This window comes from Cheilinus undulatus, linkage group 7 (genome assembly GCF_018320785.1).
Source record: "Cheilinus undulatus linkage group 7, ASM1832078v1, whole genome shotgun sequence".
Classification (NCBI taxonomy): Eukaryota; Metazoa; Chordata; class Actinopteri; order Labriformes; family Labridae; genus Cheilinus; species Cheilinus undulatus.
In genome coordinates this window covers 35394304-35409762 of record NC_054871.1, presented here as the reverse complement: position 1 = coordinate 35409762, position 15459 = coordinate 35394304, and the positions used below count along the sequence as shown (strand labels likewise).

The 15459-nt window shown below is 39.8% G+C and overlaps 1 protein-coding gene across 1 annotated transcript in view; it reads right to left on the bottom strand.

Moving 5' to 3' along the window:
* The window catches only part of LOC121512822 (neurocan core protein-like), a 121584-nt gene that overhangs the window by 12607 nt on the left and 93518 nt on the right, over nucleotides 1–15459 (bottom strand). The window contains exon 11 of the mRNA XM_041792302.1: nucleotides 9840–9953. Coding sequence (XP_041648236.1) covers nucleotides 9840–9953 — 114 coding nt within the window. The remainder of the gene's footprint in view (nucleotides 1–9839; nucleotides 9954–15459) is intronic.

The following is a 15459-nucleotide window of genomic DNA, read 5'->3' as shown; positions in this document are numbered from 1 at the left end:
CATGCTACACTGGCAGCAGCCAGTACAACTCAATGCTAGTCCATAACTACTGCCTCGCTCCCCTAAAATGATGCTGATTGGTAAGGTCTGTTTTCACACCTAGCGCAAACATTTCATAAGAGCTTTACAAGATGGATTTGCCTGACATGGAATCTGGCCAATCCATCTGCTCTGCATGGTTAACATTTAGCCCAATGCATGGAGGGGTTAGGGTACTGTCCGGTTACCAGGCCTGTGGATGATCCACAGGTCTGCAAACAACTGGCAGTCACCGGGCATATTAGGGTGAACACCCCCTCCCCAAAACCCTGGGTTGTGGCATGTCAGACCCCACGACAAATCCTTAGCGCCCTACATGCCTAAAACTCATATGACTGTAGATGGGTCTTGATGACTCATGGCTGACTCATAATAACTTCTAAATACGCTCCAACACAAAAACACACATCAACTCAACTGGATCAAGTAATGTTTACAAATCCCTCTAAGCACTTCTTTACATATGCAATGAGTTTTATCATACCATGGAGATTTGAGAACATAAATCCACATCAGTCACAAAAATATGACAAACTGACACAAAGTACTTTCTTATAATCCATTTGACTAATCATAATTTTTAAAGTGTTGGCAGTGCTAACCACACTAGACCAAGATTTGTCTCGAAATTGTAGGAGTGAACCATGATCCAGTTTTTCTACTTTTAACTCTGATAAAGTTGCATGGACCCAATTATTTGTCCTCTTTCTGACACAAGACAGAAACCAGAGTTCATCTTTCATATATTTTTGCACATGCACTCTTAAGAGAGAGCAGTAGATTAACTTAAGGAAGCAAAATGTGACAACTTTGATCTCTGATTTTATAGGAACAAAATCACTCACTGCTGCTGCTGGCTAACTTACTTTTTCACTCTGTCATCAGTCCTAGAAGCTATTTTCTCTAAATATTTAACCACATGGCAGCTGCTACTTTGTAATAGCATTGGGAGTGGATCCAGTTTGGTTTATCGACAGGAACAGGGACAGGGGAGTCACAGTCAGCCTTACAATGACAAAAACAACTTACTGTTCAGTATATGCTCCTACTGAAATACACACTGACTGTTGTGAAGTTCAAACTGGCAAATGGCCAAGAAATTGTATGTGAAAAGGCTTGTGCAAACTAGATTACAGCCAGTGTTATGACACCAACCACTGTCTTTACTCAAAGCTGAAGAGTCTGTCTGTTTAGGTCTGAAATAATACTGTAACATGGACAAGCTAAATGCTTTAATAAACAGAAAAGTAGGGATAAAAAAAGAGAATGATGTGAGGAAAAGCAGCTTAAAAAAGAAATGTGTTTCTCCCTCAGATCTTCAACCCAGTCTTTGCTGTTTTCTTCTCCCACTCACTGACAGTGACGCTCAAAGCCTGACATCACATCAACCTCTTCTAATATTAACTCATCAAAAAGATATCTTCCTCCCGCTTTTCTTCTGTCAGACACGCAGAGAGGGACAGACAGGGGCTGTATTTCAGATGTTAGTAATTCCACAGACTTCAGAGAGAAAAACTTGTTTGAACACTTCAGCAGATTAATTGGGTTATTATCAAGTAATTTTTCTACTGCAACAAACATGGAGGATGATCAGATTCTTAGTAGGCTGTCTCGGCATGCATTACAGACAAAAAAAAAAAAAGAAAAAAAAAAAACAACCAAAACATATGCTCATGTTTGCGGCCAGCTACCTCTCAATATCCAGAATCGTAAAAATCAAACATGCTTGACATTTACCATTAAAGGTTGGGTAGGCTTTAATTCGATCGGTAACCGTAAAATTATTGTTTTAAAACCACACACATGAGGATGACTTGGACAAAATTGTTCACAACGAGCATTGTTTCGAGACATACCTTGCAATCACTAGAGGGGGGCAAATTTGGTCCAAAGTCAGGCTAAAAAACTGTTCATACCATGGTCTTGGTGAATACTCAATTCTGGATTGGCTCTGGAAGTTTGATTGGTGTCCATTGACTTCTGATATATGGACACCTATGGAACTTCTCAAGTAGTTAAAAAATTCTTTACACTATTCAAAATTAAAATAGGAGTAACCATAGCAACTTGAGGTGCTCATATTTTCTTAGCAGGGAGTACAGCGTCGCTAAGATGGTCTTAACTCCTATATCCAAAGTACATCTTGTTTCTAGGCTCATCTTAGCACTTCGAGGTGAGTGTCACAGAAAAACTCACTTCCCTCCTGTTCAAACTTCTGTAAACTATTGTTAGAAGATATAAATAACAGAACAAAACAAAAGAAGTAATTATTTCTGTGTATAGCCAAAGGAAACGCTACTGATAAACCAGCATGAAAATATGATAACATTCGATAAATATTGACATGTCTAATGGAGAATCAGCACCTGCAGGGCGTGGACAGCTCACCTCTGTGACCTTGTAGTGCAGAAAGGGGGTATTATTCTGTTTATTTAAACAGAGCTGGTCTGCTAAAACCAAGCTTTCTATCGGATGACTGCACGTCAGACAGTTCAGGCCTGCATGTCGTCCATTAATCTCTGATGATTGGACACCTCGTCGAGCATTAACCCTTACATTTTACAAAATTAAAAGAGATAATGCATTTACATCAATATTCAAGGGTTACACCCCCCCCAACTTAAACAAACTTGTTATGACATACTAAAGCCATGTCTGAGCATAAGATCACAAAAAAGGCCTTTGTATGCTCTCACAATAAAAACACTCAGGGAACACCACATCTAAGACTTTTATTGCAAAGGAATTGTCAGCAGTATCATGCTTATCATTGATTTAATGTAATGTAAGTGCAGTACGAGTTGCTGCAGCACTGGGTTAAAGATGGTTCGTCTTGAGCCCCGCTATTACAGCCCCTGACAGGCCAACAGAGATGCTGTGCAAAGTGAATACTCGATTCATGTTGCTGTTATTAACAGACACAAACAGGTGATGTTCATCTTGTTATCTGGCTTCTAGTGTCAAAGCATAACATACACAATGGATTAGGTTATGCTTATTGTTGCATTATCTATGCCACATGTGCATCACAGCACAACCAGAGCATCTACACTGGTTATAACAGTGTTGTTAAAAAACATACCAGGGCAGAGGCTTTACTGGTGATGGTACTGGTTCACTGCCCACACTAGTGTGAGGCCCAGTGTGACTCTGAAAAATGACAGCCCAGTCAACTGTTTGCAAAAGGCAGTTTTCAGCTATCCAGAGAGAGAGAGGCAGAAAGCCTGAGAGAGAGACAAAGACAGTGACAGCGAGAGAGAGATGCAGATAATGAAGAATCTGATGTTATAAAGTCACCACTGCTCTGAGGAGAGTGTGAGGAGACTGTGAGATCTGCTGTAGAATTATTAGTGGTTATTATGAGTGCAGCTGATGATTAATGGAACATCTCAATAGTGTGATTATCACAGGTAACTGTAATGGATGTAGTAAAATAGCTACAAAGTACTTCATGAATGACTGATGTCAGCCAGAAGGTTCATTTTGTCTAATCAGCTTTGCAGATTGATGCTGATGGAGGAGTGAAAGTGAAGACAGAATATATCTATGAAAACAGGTAAAAGGCTAATCCACTTTATCAAGTAAGTGAGGACAGCATAAAACATCAACATATGAGTATCTACTGTTTGCTTCTTAATCAAAAGAGTATGCTTTTTCATTGAAAAGCACACACATAACCATATTTCCATGAATGTAGGCAACTGTTGTTGCCATGAATTTGCAGTGACAGCACAGTAATTGATGTAACAGGTCCAAGTACTCATCTGTTGTCACAAATGTTCTCAAATTTCTGTTCTTCTGTTGTTCATTTCCTTTTTTTTCTCTTGCCTGTATTTCCTTTGCTCTGGAGAAGAGTGACAGTTTCTTCAGTAAATCTGCCAGCTGAAACACCTTGAATGAGGACACCTCCCTCATCTCTGCAGCCTGACAGTTAGAAGGACAGTAAGCAAACATTAAACCTTCAGTTTATGCAGCAGAGTCATACCTGACTTCTATTATTTTGCATTGTCTCTGCCCTGTTATAGACTTTAGGCATACATACTTTTATCTATATCTGTGTATTTAAAAATGTCTGCATGAATCTATGAATTCTATGAGGAGACCAATCTTGTTACAGTAAACCAAGAAGCTCCAGGTCTCTACTCAGTCTCAGCATGTGATGCTTTCAACAACATATTGGAAAAAAATAATCTTAATTAGAATTAATAACCTCTAAAGACCCTCAGGATGCTCAAGAAAAATATTTTATGCAGAGACTTCTGCTTAGTCACCTGTTTTAGCTAAGTAGGGGGACATTCGCAGACAGAATGAATAAATATCACAGCAAATTTAGGGACTCTACAGACCCCTTCCTAACCTCTCTGTGAACCTGAGAGCAGACGCTGAGTCACACAACCTCCCACTACTACGATAAATATAGAACAAGAAAATAACAAACAACACAAAACCAGCTGCTGATGTCAAAGAGGAAACCGGCCTGGGTAAGCCAAGGTGTAAAGAGTACTGTGGTCTAACAGTGAGTGTTAAGAGGAGATAAGCTTAATGTGACTTACCTCATTTACCAGTGAGACTTCAAAGGCCTCCTGTGGCCTTAAAGCAATGACATTACAATGGAAAAGTGACAAGAACCTTTGACTGTAAAAAACAGGTCTGAAACCAGATCAAGCAGGGCTTAAAGCAAGAACATAGTAAGAGGCATACATCTGGAGAATTTTCTACTCTGTGATGTAGAATATAAATGTATATCTCATTCAAGAAATGCTTAATCATTTTATTTAAATTTTAACTTTTACATCTGATCACTTTATTAGGTATACCAGCTTGTTAAAGTTTGTCAGTGAATCGATGGACTATGCTGCCAAGGTAGGTGAACTGCTCTACACTCTCTCTCTATTCACAGACGCAGATTTGATGGCAGCATCCAATACATCCCCAAATGCCTGGACCTTTGTTTTGGCTGAGGAGACGTTGAGAGCCCCCACAAGGACATCTACAGTCTCCTCAAGGATCACAGCATCATCAGCAAAGTCTAGATCAGTTATCTGGACAACAAATGACATGCCACAGTTCACTGCCCCTGTTACCTGCCCCAGTATCCAGTCCATACGGGAACTGAAGAGCATAGGGGACTAAGTCGTGTCCCTGCCTCACTCCAGAATCAACTGGAAAAAAAGGTCAGCGGTGGCAACGCCACACTTCACAGCACTCTGTACCAGAATATAGGGCAGACATCAGCTTGATGAGTAAGTATAGGATCCCATGGAGCATCCTCCTGAGGGCATCTCTACTCAAATGCCTTCTGGAAGTCAGCATAGGCTGCAAGGAACCCTCTACTGAATTCCCTGAAAGTGTTCAGTAAGGAACCCAACTGCCAGGATGTGGTCTACTGTAGCCTGACTGTGCAAGGACCTTGCCCGGCATCGAGAGAAGTGTAATACCCCTGTAACTGTTACACTCTCTCACATCACCCTTTCCCTTCCAGATTGGAACAAAAATGCCCCTCTTCCAGTCAGTAGGGATGATGCCTGTTCTCCATACAAAGCAGATGAGAGCATTTAACCACAGGAGGGAGGTTTTACAGCCCACCTTGAGTATCAGATTCAGATTCAGACGACTTTATTAATCCCTGAAGGGCAATTCAGTTTACAGTTTACCCTGCCTTACTGTAACGATCTAAACAACCAGTCTCAGCCTGGACCCCGCATACAACTGGTACTTTCCCAGCCCTCAGCTTGTCAGGCAGTAGATCATAGCTTACAGGTGAGTCCCACACTCACTGCGTCTGCCGCATCCATATGGAGCTCACGACTGGGAATATTTGCCCAACACAACCCCTCAAAGTAGCCAGACCATCGTTCCTTGATAACAAGGTTGTAAAAATATCAATTTCAGAAAATCATGGTTGCTTCATGGCAAGCATGGTACAGACAACAAAACTGGGCTGCCGACAGTGCTTCTGAGGTTCAGGATCTGAATGTGTTTTACAGCCTTTAGCCTTGAAGCTAGCTGAATACAGCACAGGGAAAAGTTATATTTTTCACATGAACAGTTTTACCTACATAGAAGAAAATCAAAGGTTGTTCCAGTACAAGAACTGTTTTACAGGGGTGTGATTACCAGAGGACTGCCGGTACAACTACAACTCTAGCTAATGAATGGTTGAATTCATTCATTTCCTCCACTGACTTCACCTTTAACATGTGAACATGTGCAGCTGAAAGAAAAGGCAGAACATGAAATGAGTTTTAGTGAGATAGTGGTAAAAAGTGTGCAGTGACAAACTGTCACTCCAGCATCTGGTTCTGTCTGAATCTTTTAGTCTGCTGTTATTCACCTCACTCTGCTCTCCTCTTTCCTCTCAGTGTGCCGGCTTAAAGCCATCGTCTTCTGCCTGTTTCAAGGATCTGCTGTTTCTGTTGGTGTCAGAGTTCATAAAGTCTCTGTATCTGTATGCTCCATATTCACCCACCATCCTCTTTGGAGGGAATTTATGCACTACTTTAGTAAGTTTGTGCATGCAGGTGTATTGGGCTTCAATTGTGAGAAGTGTCCAGTCTGGAATAATTTGACCTGAAGAGGAGTCACATGGTTACAACAAACAGCTTTTGATAAATAAAAGTCTCTGAAAAAGTAATTACAGCTCTATAATAAATTTGTTGGCATGTTCCTTTGTGTGGCAGTAAATGTAAGCTGTTTACAGTGATCACCAGCAAAACTAGAAAAAATTTACTTAAGCTTTCAGTGTTGAAGGAGGGCAAATGTGATGTAGGAAAAGATGGATGAAATGCCAGTGGTGAGTTTGGATTGGAAAGCAAACATTAGCCAGAAACAGTGGGATTAATTAGCAACAAAGGCCTTAGAACTTAAGCTTTGTTTCCAATTTGTAGATTATTTGTTCTACTAGGAAACAGGGAAAACAGCTCCTTCATGTCCTGTGGATTGGATTATTGCTCTTGTCTAAGTATGTTTTTTTGTATTAAAAGTTACTGCACCCAATTAATTTCACTGCTAGGAGTCATAGCCTTAAAATACCAAACAAGCTTCAATAAATGAGAGCAAGATGTTGACACTTGGAAAGGTACAGGGGTTATTAGACTAATTGTTTGAGCATATGGTAAATACAGTTAAAATGTGGCAGCAAAGTGCTAAAGAAAATGGCATATGCATTGTGGTTTTGATTTTGTGACTCCTTTTTCTATTCCTTTTCATTTCACAGATTCAAACTTGAGTTTTGGGTTAAAGCTAGAATAGGGATTGAAGTTTGAGAATAATAAAGCAAATCAGGAGTATCCTGAAACAAACAGATGTTGGTGAAGATGTCAATCAGCTAAAAAGTTCTCCTGCTTCACAGCTCTAGAGGTAAAAATGAAAGCATTGTGCACACAGGTGGATTTAAAAGATCAGAGTATCATAAAAAAGAGGTGACTTCATTCAAGAACCTCCAATTTATATATGTCATATATGTTTACATATGTTATCTCCATATTATTCTGGGTGCATCTACATACAAAGTAAATTATCTCAAGTTTTTGTTATCCTGATGAATATGGCTTACAGCTCAATAAAGTCTAAATCCACTATCTTAAAAAATTTAAATGATCATAAACATCAGTCCCAAAACCAGGTTTATAATACAGAAATGTTGACTAGCTGAAAAATTATGCATTTATTAATTGGTTGGGGCTTCTTTTGCCCCAGGGTAATAGAATAAAGGCTCAGGACATCTTTTTCTAATTGGAATCTTTAAACATATTCTAATTTATTGAGATAGTGGAATTTAGATCTTTGAGAGCTGTAAACTGTAATCCTCAAGATTAAACCAAAAGAAGTCTAGAAATGTTTTACTTTGTTTGAGATGAATCTAGAATTTAAAAAAGGTTTTTAAGTAAATCAATGGAAAAAAATTAACGCTTACACGTCATTTCATTTTTTTTTTTTTTAAATGCATCTGTATTTCTACAAACAAATTGTCAGTGCAGAACATCAGATGCTGCCTGAGCCCAAACACAGATGCACAATAAAACACTCATAGTGTGAGAGATCCTTCCAAAGAATGCCAGAGATGGGAGACATTAAAAGATGTGAAAAGTGCAGAGGATGACAGCGGAAAGATGGTGAAGGAGAAAAATCACAAAGTAGTGGTTTCTGCAGTGGGGAATAATAAAGTAACAATTACACTTCCACAAGTACTCAGTATGATGTTTTTCACACCAGAGAAGACTAAGAAAAACGACAGACCTAGGGTAAAAGGCTTATAAGAAGAATCTCGCTGATGCTTTCTCTGTCACTTTTCCCTTCAGGCGAGCTGACAAAGATTTGGATTCTGCTTCCGCTTACTAAACAACAAGACAAGAAAACAGCAGGACAGGCTTGACAGTCAGTCTTAGTGCTGAGAGAAACAACTGACTCTGTTTTTGTCCTTTACAAATATCCATTCAGTGATGTGCATGACAGTAATTCAAATTTATAAGCAATATACATTTTATTGCATTTTGTTACAAATAAAAAATCCTCCTGTGTGTCAACAAACTGCTTCACTAGCAGCAAAAATACTTTACAACTGTAACCCATATACTTTCTTTGTATCCATGGATGCCATCCTTGAGAACTTCAAATCCCTGACTCACAGACTGCATCTCCATAGTAACGACCTAGCAGCCAGCAGCTAACTGGATCTACCTGTACCTGAGGCTGTGCATTCACAAGATGTACACCTAAGAAACACACAAAGCAAAAGAAACAGCCAGAGCTGATTACTTTTGCCAGAGGGTGACCAAGTGCACAACGCTTAAATGGATGGACACCTTCGTGGAACAAATGAGTTCTAATCCAGTGCTCATGTCTTGGTTCAGATCCCTCTGTGCATATCAAACTGATGTCACACTGACAAATACCGTCACACTGGCTGAGTGGCATCTGTTTCAAATTGTACTTTTCACAGCTGAAGCACACAGCTCAAATACTAGGTATGAGGTCTTAAGTTTAAGTTCTTTAAGTTTAAAGAAAACAACCAAATTCATTCTCAAGATGCCAGGTTTACAAGAAAGGGATGAACATGAGGTCAACTGGCCTTGACCTTTGACCTTCAAAACTGAGTCAGTTCATCCTTGCATCAAAGTTTGAAGAAAATCCCTCTAAACATTCTGGAGATACTGCATGACCAAAAATGGACCCAGATGGACCAACAGCCTGAAATATTATGCATCCAGTCCTGGCCATCATCAGCACAGAGGCATGAAAAGGAAAACAACTCTCTCTAGGATGTACACTGCATGCAGTGCTGAAGGCTGATATCAGAGTTTGTGAGACTGGAACCTCTAAATATTTCTCCTCCCACCTTCATGCACTGGTTGATTTTAAAGGAGCTTCACATTTGAAAATTTTTGCCAATGTCTGATATGCTCACAGTTACAACTGTCACATGCTGCAGGAGACCTAACTAGACTGAAATTTCATCTCCAGTCATTGTGTACACAGGCTGCTTCTGCTTTACTGCTCAGAGCATGCTTTAATATGTACGAGCAACGCTGCAAGGAAACAGCACACTGTGGACTTCACCAAACAAAATGGAAAGTGTCGCACAAGAGGACAGTTAAAACCTTTTTCCCCTTGAGAGATTTTTAAACAGACTGTGTGACTCATATTCCAGATTTTATGGTGTTTGAGGTTTAATAAGAAGAAAATGCATGTTAGCAAATGTATATTGATAATAGACAAAGAACAATATCAAATAAATGCAATAATCCAATTTAACTTCTGTGTGTATCAAAGCACACCCTGGATTATTCTCCCTGAATTACCTCTCTCACAGGTAGCTCCTGCGTAGCTGGGCAGACAAACACAGACAAAGGAGTTGATCTCATCGATGCAGGTTCCTCCATTCTGGCACGGATTAGACTGACAGTCATCAATGTCTGGAGTGAGAGAGAAAGAAAGGTGGAAGTCAAGACAAGATGCAAAGACATGCACTATAAACACATAATACCTTTTATTCCAAGCAGAATGGAGAATGACATACAGGAAAAGAGACTTGGTTGGACCTGAACCTGGGCAGCCTGCTTTAGGAAACAAGCCTCTGTTCAAGGTTGGTGACCAAACTGCTAGAACATCTACACCTCCTGAACAGCACTTTTCGACAGTCAACCTTATTAAACTGCTACAGCTTGTTACTGAACAAAGCCCTGAGAGACCAAACTTTTGGAGAGATTAGAGGTGTTTCTGAGAAAGATATAATTAAGCTGATTGATTTTGGACTTTGTCACTGAGTGGTTTGGGATGCAGTGAAGCTTGTAGTGCTAATAGTTATGTATTTGCAGTACGTGCTGCAGTTCTGCTGTCATACCTGAGCAGCAGAGAAAGAGGAAGAGAAGGGTGGGATTAACTACAGAAAAAAGAGAGAAAATGGGAGTTATAGTTGATGATCATCAACAACAGCACTTATCTTTCTAGAATCTTTCTGACAGCTTTAAAGGTTGACATTAATTCATTGTTGCAAATGATTAAAATGATTAAAGGTACTTGACAACATTTCCAGTAAGGTATACACCAATCAATTCTAAGTGTTTGTGCACAGCGTACACTCTCACATGCACTTTAAATCAAACTCACACTCACACGGTTTGCAGAGGCGGTGAAGGGGTGAGAGTTCTTATTCTGGAGAAAATGATAGCTGTATTTCTCTGGTTGATCTTAACCTGCGGGCAAAATCATTAAAAACTACTGCTGGCAACTGAGAGAATCCCAGGAGGACTGGCAAAGGGTCATGGGAGGAGAGGAGAAGGGATGAGAGGATTTGAGGGGGGACTGAAAAGAATCTGAAATGCAAAGAGAAGATGCAAAAACAGAGAAAAGCAGAATCACGGTCTGAGGCCGTTGTAATGAAAACAAGAGTAATATGATACTTGGTGCATGGAGAGTTTGCAGATTTCAGGTCTGGATTACATCAGCTTTGCTGAAAACAGAGTGGGGCTGGAGAGTGTGTTTGCATAAAACAGTGGGACAGCTTTATTGCCTGTGGTCTGCTTTTTGCTGATTAATAATAAAGAATGAGTTAGGAAACAATAATATAGCAAGATAATTCTGCCTGGAAGAAACATTACAGTTTGTTTATCTTCACATTAGAGCTAGGTGAGATATGGCCTAAAATGAATATGTTTTTTGTACTTTGCAGTAACTGTATCATATTGTGGTATTACAAAATTATAAAAGATAACACATTTAAACGGTATTCAGGTGGTTCAACCCTCATTCTCTCCCTCTCTGGCATAGTCAGCTTGCATGAGCATAAGATCAGAAAAAAATGTCTTAAATCTGTCTGTGAATTCATCATTGGCTTAACAGCCATTGAGTGTTTGGAACTAGGGCTGGGTGATATATCAAGTATACTCGATGTATTGCGGCTTTTGCCACGCATGATGTATAAAACGGCTATATCGTGAACATCGTGCATGAATTATGTGGAAGTTTTGAGGCGTCAGTGTGCATTTCACGCTGGAGTTTTGCTTTCCCCATTGTCACTGAATGCATCTCTTACAGCAGAGAGGTCACTCCCCCGCCCATTCAGAAAACTCTCTGCAAGTGTGCATTTTTGTATCAGCGGAGAGAAGCAAGCAAGAAGAAGGTAAACAGAGCAGCATGGCGAGTTAGTGGAGAGTTAGCTGCGTTCAGAGACGGATAACGAGAAACAGAGCTGGATCTGTCGTCTAGCAGCCTTTCAAATTAAAAAAGGAAGAGGTCGAACACACGCAATATTCGTTAAAATACAACGCAAGATGACGCCGAGATAACGGTGGCAGTAACACAACACACCGCTAAAGATACAAGCCCAGTGTTGGTGAAAAGCCAGGATTTAAAAATCTCATAAAGTCACTCCACTCAGAATACATGATTTGCCTGGGCGCAAACATTTTTGCTGAAAAGTCGTACATGTCAGAGAGAAGACGGCCCAACAGCGGACAAGTGTGATCACGCCTGGTCATGTAGGAAGATATTAATGAAGTGCAATAAAATCATAAACACACATGAATCTGTTATTTCAAACTGCAAGAGTTGGAAAAGAGTGGACTTGTTTGAATTTGTTTCTTTTTAGTCCTGTCATTTGGATTTTTGTGCTTCTACCATGGGTAAGTAACCTATTTATAAATAAATGTGTTTAATCGGTTTACTTTAATTTGTTTGAGAATAACGATTAAGATAAACTTTACAGAATCTTCTTGTCCCTCTTACCTGTTGACTCTAGGCTCAGCTACACCCCATTATGACATTTTGTTGATGCAGTTCAGTGTATCAGATCTAGTATTTTATTCTAAAATCATGCAACTATTCTAATTTTGTTTTGGTGAGACTTCCTGTCCCGCTGGATCTTCTCCGAGCTAAATTAATGCACAGTGGTCTGCTGCTGAGGGCTCCAGGCTACCAGAACCGTGACAGAGCAGAGACGCAATGCAGCGGAGACAGTGAAAGCCATTCTAATTGACAAAAACGGAAACTTATAGGATCTGCTACCATGACAGAGTGGTGAAGGAAAAACCATGCATCTAGTTGAATTTAAGGTTGACTGAGTCGCTTCGTTGCAGCACACAGCTTGCTTTAAAAGCCCCCCTGCAGGCTGACAGAGACGCTGTGCAAAGTGAGCACACTCACTTCATATTCACCATTTAGTATTTCCACTTTAAAATGAAGAGTATACCCACAAGAGAATATAAATTAAGAGTATGCCCTCCTCTGCACACACACTACACCACTGATACTCACAGACATCAAACTTGGAGAGCAGCAAACATACTTTATAGTCGATTCGTGTGCTGGAGTTAATTACACTGACCAACATGGCAACATTTAGTTAGTTTACCTGACTTTTCTTTGGTGACTGAGTGAAACATGCTGATGATGGGACTATTTTTATTTACCCATAAACTGTAGCTGGTAGTATGAGCTAACAGCGGCATCAGTTATGCCACCTGTGTGCACATCGCCTATGTTTAAAAGGATGATAACAGTGCTGCACGAATACATTTAATGTCGGAAATGATAGTGACAGTATTAATACTGGTTTTTACTGGTATTGATACCACCCACCACTGCTCCACATATATTAAATATATTTGCCTGAATTATCAAATCTAATCAAGCTACCAAATATGGTGTATTTGAAAGCTCTGTTGAAAGCTAGATAACCTTGATTCAAGTCTTTCTGTTCTCTCTTGTAAAAAACTTTTTCTGACTTCAAAGAATCTAAGATCCTTTTCACATATATGAGGGCATACAGAATCAGTGTGCTTTAAAAAAAATCTATTGAAATATGGTCAATTTCATCATTATTTGATCAACCTGAGGTAGATGAAAGTTTGTCGCATTTGTGTATCAGTATCTCTCCTTCTCACCTTCTCACCTATACTCCAACAGAGCAATGACGGCCTGAGCACAGCAGGCCTTCCCTCTCAACCTCCACTCAGTCTCCACTCTGCTCCAATGGCTTCATGAGAGAGCCATCCAAGTAGAGCAGGTGGCAGTGTGTGTGCATGTGTATCACACTGTAGTTGTGCTTTCACACGTGTGTGTCCATGGCTCTCTGGCAAACTCCCCAGTACAAAATCAGGCCCCGGCACTAGCACGGTCTCGGGAGAGTGAAGGAGCAGAGCTCCACTTATGTGCTGGCACAGAAATGGATGTAGAGATGAGCAGGAGAAGGCCAGTGTAGCTGCTGCTGAGAGCAGATACATAAGAGACAGAATAAGCTCCTCTTTGACCTGACACGGTTAAAAAAAAGATTATAACTCTGTGTATCACAGCTATACACATTTTCTTTTGTTAATCTTGGTTTGACTTTTGTTTTCAGTGTCAGTTTAGTTGAAATTTATTTTGAATTCTGGTTTGTAACTTAAGTTTTATTTTCTTAACCCCTGCTTTAGTGCTTAAGGTAAGGGTAGATACGATTATCTGAGGGAATTTTAGAAAGGGTAAATACCCACTGTATATGTGAACAAGATCCCTAAATGACTCAGTGTCTCAGGTACCCTATCCACATCTTCCAAAAATGTTGGATCTGCCTTCCTATCTGCTTGTCAGACTGAGGTGAGAGTTTCATTTTACTTTGCTCAGTGACAAATAGATGTATGCATGCCTGCCCACAGCATTGGCTGGGCCCCTGAACTACTCCAGAGAATGGGCCCTCCCCAGTTGTGATTTATTGATGATACTGGTGTGTGTTGGATCAGTAGCATCGGTGATTAGTCCTGGTTAAAAGTTACCTGATTTAGGGGCTGAAAGGTGTGTTATGCTATTATTCAATGTTATTGTTCACTATTTCAAACAATTTTTTTCCACTACTTTTTGTCACTTTAAGCCCATTTTCTTGCTGCTTAGTGCCCATTTTATCACCTTTTATGATGATGTGAACCCATTTTTTGCCACTTGTCACCAATTTTACCACTTGTTTTTGTCACTTTTATCCCATTTTTACTGCTTTTCCACTCATTTTGCCAGTTTTTCTGCAACTTGTCATCCATTGATCCACTCTTTTTTGCTACATTTAACCCATTTTTGCAACTGTTTTGCCCAGGTTTGTCACTTTTTTGCATGTTAACCTTTTTTTTTTCAAATTTTTTTTGGCCACTTTCTGCAAATTTTTGCCATTTCTTAATGCCCTATATATTTCCAGCTTTAACCAATTTTAACCCTTTAATTATGGCAAGTTGTCCCAGTTTCTTCTATTTTACTTTCTGGCATCCTGACATTTGTGCACATCATGGCTTAACATGGCCACATTATTAGCCAGAAAAGCACTCGGAGAGCCCAGACTTCCGCCCCTATCTCTCAATAGTACAGAATCCTTTAAAAAATTCCTGGATCCGGACGGTGATCCAGATCACTCCTAAAATCTAATCAGTTATTCCTTAAGCCATTTGTGACATTTCCTGAAAATTTTATCAAAAGCCGTCCCGAAATTTTTGAGTTATGTTGCTATCAAACAAACAAACTCTGCCGATTACATAACCTCCTTAGCCGAGGTAACAATATCAGTAAATGGGCCATTCTGTTTTAAGAAAATGGGGTTTAAATTTTGAAAAAGGCTGCAGCATAAATAAATAAAATTAATTTTCAATTATTTGTTGCTTTGATAAGAGTGGTTATTTGTCAGTTGAAAATAAAATATGATGATCACAGCTTAACTTTCCAATGGACGATGATTTTGCGTTCTGTTGATGGTACTGAGGGGGCTATGTGAGGGACTTTTACTCAAGTAAAAGCCAGACTTCTCAAAGATGTTTGTCTATCTGTCCTTCACCAATATAATCCACAGTGGCTGACACTGTTTCTGTTGAGAGTCCTTTTCTGGTGTGATAACTGCTAACAAGTCCAAACCAAAGTTCAAACCAAATTCTAAAAAGATAAGAGGCAGTGCTCAGTGGTCCCATGTAT